At 41.6% G+C, this 7,676-nt stretch overlaps 1 protein-coding gene across 1 annotated transcript; it reads left to right on the forward strand.

The window, feature by feature from the left end:
* Positions 1-338: 338 nt before the first annotated feature.
* LOC115578677 (ribonuclease inhibitor-like) lies at positions 339-6,735 on the forward strand (the record flags this gene model as incomplete). Its single annotated transcript, XM_030411756.1, has 4 exons — positions 339-574; positions 1,942-2,115; positions 2,684-2,730; positions 6,341-6,735. Coding segments are annotated over 4 exons (852 nt in total), but the record flags the coding sequence as incomplete, so codon positions are not given.
* Positions 6,736-7,676: the final 941 nt, after the last annotated feature.

The raw sequence follows: 7,676 nt of genomic DNA on the forward strand, positions 1-7,676 counted from the left end.
ATTGTGGATGACAGGAACGGTATCACTAACTCTCCTTCAGGCTGAGTGGCTGTAATCTGTCAGAGAGAAGCTGTGAAGCTCTGTCCTCAGTTCTCAGCTCACAGTCCTCTAGTCCAAGAGAGCTGGACCTGAGTGACAACAGCCTGCAGGATTCAGGAGTGGAGCTGCTGTCTGTTGGATTGAAGAGTCCACACTGTAAACTGGAGACTCTAAGGTCAGGATTTAAAAAGACATGTACAGAGTGAACAATAACTGTTCCTTTATGTTGTCATTGTTCTCCTGTAGTTTTACCAGTTCTCTTTTCAGACACTGCTCTGAAACTGCGTGTATCAAAGTAAAACTGTAAGTTAAATCAAACGCAGAAAAAAGTCTTCACATGTGTACTCTGTCTTTTTTTCAGGCTGAGTGGCTGTAATCTGTCAGAGAGAAGCTGTGAAGCTCTGTCCTCAGTTCTCAGCTCCCAGTCCTCTAGTCTGAGAGAGCTCGACCTGAATGATAACGACCTGCAGGATTCAGGAGTGAAGCCGCTGTCTGTTGGACTAAGGAGTCCACACTGTAAATTGGAGATTCTAAGGTCCCACTTTAGTTTCTGTTTAGTTTCTCATATATTGCTTGGCATCTGGTTAAAATTAGCTTAAGATACTGTATAGCAAACATTTGTAGGAGTTTTGGACAATGTGTATGATTCTTAAAAGGTATACAATGCCCTTCAGAGATTACATACTTTATTATGATATACAGTGAGGTTATATTCATCAATCACCATGTCAGCTCTAAACAGTGTTTTTTTTTCATTAATTGTGCATGAAATTGTTAATACAACAGTCAATAACAGAGTTTTATCAAAATACTGCCTTAAGCTCTATGAATTGTTGCATCTTACGGCACTATTTTGGTGTTCTTTTTTTGTTATTTTCCTTTCCACAATTTTACCATTGGATTCAGTATCGCTGCTATCATCAGCATCTTTTCTTCACTTAAAGTGAAACTCTTGCCAAAATGCAACCTCATTTTGTGAATGTAACCGAGTCAAACATTCATTTGAAAGCATGATTAAGACGAAATCACCACTTTTAAGATTGACCGTATTTTCATTTTTGGGTCAAAATCATTTTCAATGAGAATGCTAGGGGCACTTTTATGATAGCATCAAAATCGCTATTTTTAAAACACTATGAAGGCTCAACACAACTTGACACTTTGCTTGTAGTATCACCAGGGTCTCTATACATGAACTCAAGCATTGAGAACATTGTCTGTGTAGACAGAGTTTACTAAAAACAAAGTTTTTGAACAACTCACCTCAGCAGTAGCTTGTTACACTCACCGACGTCCTGCCAAAAGTATCGATCTCCGAATGCAACGTAACATGGAGGAGAGTTAAGGTGGAACGCTCCTAAAGCTTAGTTCCATATGAATGCACGGATAATTTGTTGTTTTGTCGTTACAAAAAAACAATATTGAACAGGAGCCTCATATAAGAAACAATACTAAAAGAGATCTCCCATGGATAGTTGTTGCCGGAAGTAAGTAGCGTTCCACCTAAACTGTCCTCCATGTTACATTGCATTCGGAGATCGATACTTCTCAACTGGCAAGACGGCGGCGAGCGGAACAAGCAACTGCTAATGTGAGTTGTTCAAAAAAATTATTTTTAGTAAACTCTGTGTACACAAACAATGTTCTCAATGCTCAAGTTCATGTGTGGAGACCCTGGTGATAGTATGAGCAAAGTTTCATGTTTTGTCGAGCCTTCTCAGTGTTTTCAAAATAGCATTTTTCATGCTAACATAGTATTTGCCACTAGCACTCCCATTGAAATTGATTTTGACCCAAAACAAAGATACGGTCAGTCTTAAAAGTCGCGCTTTCATCAAGATTATCCTTTTAAACAAACGTTTGACTAGGCTACAGGGTGTGTGTGTGTGTGTGTGTGTCCAGGCTGTCAGCTTGTCTGATCACAGAGGAAGGCTGTACTTCTCTGGCCTCAGCTCTGAGATCCAACCCCTCCCATCTGAGAGAGCTGCACCTGAGCTACAATCATCCAGGAGACTCAGGAGTGAAGCTGCTGTCGGCTGGACTCGAGGATCCACACTGGAGACTGGACACTCTCAAGTATGCAAAGACAACAAGAGCTCACACACTGTTCCTCTGTCACACTGACAAGCTGAGGACTGTTGGTTCACAGTCTGAACCAGCAACACTGCTGATAACAGTGAAGACAGTAACTGATGTGTTGAGAGTCCCTGTCCACACTGAGACTGACCTCCTGACTAATATCACACCACCATCTGCTGTTGATCATTTAATGACACTATAACACACACTCTGTTTTACAAATTCCGTTATTCAAGCTAATTATTTGAGGCCAGCTGTGAATGAAAGCTGCAACATTTAAACACTTTAGATTTAGTTTGACTGAGTTTGCGAAGAGTTTCTGTTTCAATGTTGTCACTTCACATTATTAGATGTCAGGAAAATTAATTTATTCATTGATTATTCAGTCAACCAGCTTTTTATTTTTTTGTTGTTTTGAATGTTTGACGTAAAGTTTGAGTGTGTGCATGAAGTGTGTTTTATAGATGCAGCTGTTTTGTCATAATGGTGATCTGAGTGAAGCTTTATGAAGATCATTGATGAGAAAGCTTCTGAAGGATCATTCTTAATTTGTTTCTTCCTCCAGGGTGGAACATGGTGGAGAGCAAAGGCTGAAACCTGGTGTGAGGAAGTGTAAGTGTGTGTTCACTTTAGCCCCTTTTAGAAAGAAAAGGCGGCACATTTCCTGCAAGGTAAAACTTTCAGTTTGAAAGAAGATCCAAAAAAGATGAGTCATTGTGAAGTTTTGATCTAATTAACAGTCAGTCTGTTAAAGGTACAATATGTAAGAAACACTGCATGAAAAGTGGGATTTTCGGCCCCGTAAACGCCCGGAAATCTCCCTAATTTTCGGCAGTTAACGACAATTTACAGGCTGTGAGTGTGGCGTTTGTCTGTGCCGAAAATTGTCGGAAACAAACCATGACGTCAGTGGAGCTCTCGGAGGTGCGAACGCCTCTAATTTGCATATGAATAGCAGCGAAACCACGCCTGGCCAGAGAATGTGTGGGCTGGCTTGAATATCCTCACTCAGTATTGGATGAAACCACTACTCATAAACAAGCAAAATCACTCGTGATTGGTCACCCTGGGTCATTATAAATGTAAACCCCGGTGGGAATATATATATATATATATATATATATATATATATATATATATATATATATATATATATATATATATATATTATGTTTATATATTTATATTTATATGATTTACTCATTCATTTATATTTATGGTATCATCAATGACATGAATGAATTTACTGAGGAAAGGAACATTTGCCAGGAAGGTGTTGTTTATTCAAAGAAAGAGTTTTATTAGCACAAACACAAACACACAGCATCTACAAAGCATAATCTGCCCACACAACAAACGGGAAGCTCACAAGAGGCCCAAAATCCTACAGCACCGAAGTGTCTGTTTCTGCAGACGTCTGTGGTGCGCTGCCCTGTACTTTGGAATCGCCTCTCATGTGACTGCAGTGTGGCGCAGAGCTCGGTGAGCTCCCGGCTGTGAAAGGACGGAGGTCACACAATCCACCCAGACACCCGCCATCTTGTGCCGTCTTCCTCCTCACCATCAGGTCCATGGCGGCGAACTTCGAAAGGTCCACCACATCCTCAGCTAGCCATCTGTCTCGCTTCCAGCAGCTGTAAAAACAATCAATAAAGACGATCAGTACTGCGCATGGATACAACACATATATTATTTGATAGAATAATAATCACATTGACCAAAGACGGATCCAATCTAATAAATCTTACCCTCTTTGTCCTCGATCGACTCTGAGCTATCCTCCTCACAGGGTCAGCCTGCGATGCAAGATCTGGTTGTTTGTTGTCCTGCGTACTGTCTCGTAATGTCTTACAGGTAGCTGGAAAACAATTAAAAATACTGGTATGAATAAAGAAACGTAAGTCACAGTAAAATTAAGCGAGAGAGAAAACAGTAACAGTTACTTACACAATGGCGTCATTATCGGCATCGTGTAAATCTGGACTTGCAGACATAGCTCCGAGCTAACAGGAGGTTGCGGCCTTGTTATGAGGCGAGGTTAGTCTGTGAAAACAAAATGCTCGCACAATAAACCTCCTTGTCCCTCTGCGGCAGCAAAGCTCCGTCCGTCGGCAACATTCTTCGTGGCGACCCGGCAAAACTTCTCCCGTCCGCGCAGGCCTCCTCCGACAATGGCCAGGCCGCTAGCCTAGCTCTTGCTATCTAGCTTAGCTCCTGCTAGCTAGCTAAGCCGAACTTGCTTCGTGTCCATTAAAACACAAACACTTCGACTGCGATGGAGGGTCCAACTCACACACTCACAGCACGTCGTCCGACAACAGTTCACAGTCTGTTAGTGATAAAACACGACACTGACAACACTCACGCTCCGGTCTACCCGGAAGTGTAAAAACTCTTACAGGTCATGAACTCTCACACGCAATAAGAATTACTTTTCAACTGCTTTTAAAACATTCAGGACCCATGAAATTATAGAAATACTTTTTTTTTTTACATTTTAAAATCTTGGTTATCTCAAAATATTTCATGCAAATTTTAACTTCTTAACAACTGGCGTTTTATCTGTAACTTGTTCCCAGGAGAGAGAGAGAGAGAGAGAGAGAGAGAGAGAGAGAGAGAGAGAGGAATAAATAATCTTTTTTACATAACATTGGCCATTGCTAATGACATACACAGTATTTAATCTAGCATACTTTCATTGAATAAATCCATTCATGCTCAAATATAAGGGTTTATAATTAGGCTATACTGAGCCTGATCTATTTATACCAGAGATTTTCTTAAATTAAGTTAACACCTCTTAGAAAAAGGTCACCTGGGGTAAAACTCCCCCTGCAACCCTGATTTGCATTTGTATAGCTCACAGCATTTTCATTTACATGTTAAAGCCTCCCCTAGAATCAGGGGGAGGGGGGTCATTGGGGGACAACTGCCAGGCAAGGCCCACGTCAATTTCCGACAATTTACGTCAGTTTTCAGTGTTGCCTGCAAATTGCCGCGTGCAGCCGCAAACCTGAAATTCTACGTCAATCTACAGTGCCGCATACTGACGAAAATCCCACTTTTCATGCAGTGAAATCTAAAGCAACTGGCCGTAAAATCATCCTAATATGTCACAGAGACTCAGGAATAATTTTCAGTACAGTACAGTACAGCCAAAATATTCGTATTAAAAAAAATCTTTTGCAGACCGCAAATTTTGTTGATGTTTTGAAATCATGTTTTGGCATGTGGCAACACCCACCACCGTCTACAAATCATTGCAGTCAGTAGAGTCTCAGCTGCCGAGCAACCACAGGTTGCCAGTTACGACTGAGCTACAATGGCAGAGGCAACGAAATATAAAAGACCTCGTTATGAATCACAAAAACGCCAAGATAAAATTTGAGGCAAAGGGAGGGTCTATATAAGAGATGCATTTGAACGGTGGAGACAGTTGAAAGCTGAGAGGAATTTGAAAACGGATGCAGAATTGGCTACTTTTCTCCTAGACAGGCAAGTTAAGCTTGGCTAATTAAGTTAGCATCATAGCTTGACAGGGATGGACATTTCGAATACTTTGAACTATCGAGTAATAACGTTATTCATTTTGATCATAGAAACAAATGTTAGCAGCACAGCTAACATTAGCAGCATTAGCACTGTCCTGGTACGAGCATCTGGTCTCCAGCGTGCTGCTGTCCAGTCGATGTCCAGCCGCTGTCCAGACGATGTCCAGTCGATGTCCAGCCGCTGTCCACTCGGTGTCCAGTCGATGTCCACTCGATGTCCAGCCGCTGTCCACTCGATGTCAACTCAATGTCCACTCGATGTCCACTCAATGTCAAAGGTTAGATTTCGTATTGTCCAGCAGCTGCTGGCAAACGCGCAGACAGCGGCTGGACAATACGAAATCTAACCTTTGATACTTAGCCAAATTCGAGTCATCTTTAGGTCTTTGCATGTATATCACCATAAACTATATAACGTTACAAAGGGGGAGGCAAAAATGAGAGACAGTTCTGTCAAATATCATGCATAACATTATTCCATCTGATATGTCCATCACTATGTCAACAGCTAATGTTACCATAAATAATAATACATCTTGATCTTTACTGAGAGAATAGAATTGTGTGCCGCAGTATTTTGAATTTGAGTGTAGTAACCGTTTTTGGCCACATTCTTACATATGTTTTAGATGATAAACTGCTGCTGTATTCTGTCTTGTTCTCTCCATCAGATGTCTGTGAACTCACAGTGGACACAAACACAGTAAACAGAAAGCTCAAACTGTCTGACAACAACAGGAAGGTGACACGTGTGAGGGAGAAGCAGCCATATCCTGATCATCCAGAGAGGTTTGACTGGCCTCAGTTGCTGTGTAGAAATGATCTGACTGGTCGCTGTTACTGGGAGGTCGAGTGGAGAGGAAGGGTTGACGTATCAGTGAGTTACAGAGGAATCAGGAGGAAAGGATACAGTGATGACTGTTTGTTTGGAGGAAATAATCAGTCCTGGAGTCTGGACTGCTCTGATGGTGGTCCTGACTCTGTCTGTCACAATAAGAAAAGAACATACCTGTCCTCCTCCTCCTCCGCCTCCTTCTCCTCTGCCTCCTTCTCCTCTGCCGCCGCCTCCTCCTCCTCTTCCTCCTCCTCCTCCTCCTCCCCCTCCTCCTCTGTCTCTAACAGAGTAGCAGTGTATGTGGACTGTCCTGCTGGCACTCTGTCCTTCTACAGAGTCTCTGACTCACTGATCCACCTCCACACCTTCAACACCACATTTACTCAACCTCTTTATCCGGGGTTCTGGTTCAGTTCTGGTTCCTTGGTGTCTCTGTAGGAGGGACGCACACACACACACACACACACACACACACGCACTCTCTCTGTGTAAATGACAGTAACAGAAATGGTTCAGTTGTTTTGTCTCTTCTTGGTCAATGTGCTGCACATCAGTGGTTTTAAATATCTTTATATATGTTTTGAATGTTCAGATTTCAGTTTTCTGAACTTTGTGATCTGATTGTTTTCTCACAACAATCTGCCAGTATATACAATAAAATCAGGCTGCACACACACATGCATATAGATAATCATAATGATGGTCTTTGTTCAGACAGGTTATATTTTGTTGATGTGTCATTCATCATTGAAGTTTGTCATTTGTCTTCTTTGAGTTATTATGTGTAAATATGTGTATATGAGTGGATAGAGCTGCTGCTACGTGCAGACGGACCTCCATTACAAAATCTCCCTGTAGAGTCCAAGAGCCAAAGACTTTCTGTCAACACTTCATCATCTCACATCATCTGTCAGAATAAACATTTCACTTTCTCATTCACGTGTCTCTCCTGATTGAAATAACATCTTTTCACATCACTTTAAATTACAGACATCACAGCAGACGAACTGTAAAGAGACATCTGATGTTTCTCTGGTTGTTTCCTGTTTTAAACCAAGTCTCAGCTGCTTCAGTTGTTTAGCAGAATGCTGCAACTCTGTTTTACTGTAAAGCTCCAGAACTGTTCTGTGGACCACGACACTTCACCTGAGTTTACGTTTTCATTCAAACAC

This window comes from Sparus aurata, chromosome 1, assembly GCF_900880675.1.
Source record: "Sparus aurata chromosome 1, fSpaAur1.1, whole genome shotgun sequence".
Classification (NCBI taxonomy): Eukaryota; Metazoa; Chordata; class Actinopteri; order Spariformes; family Sparidae; genus Sparus; species Sparus aurata.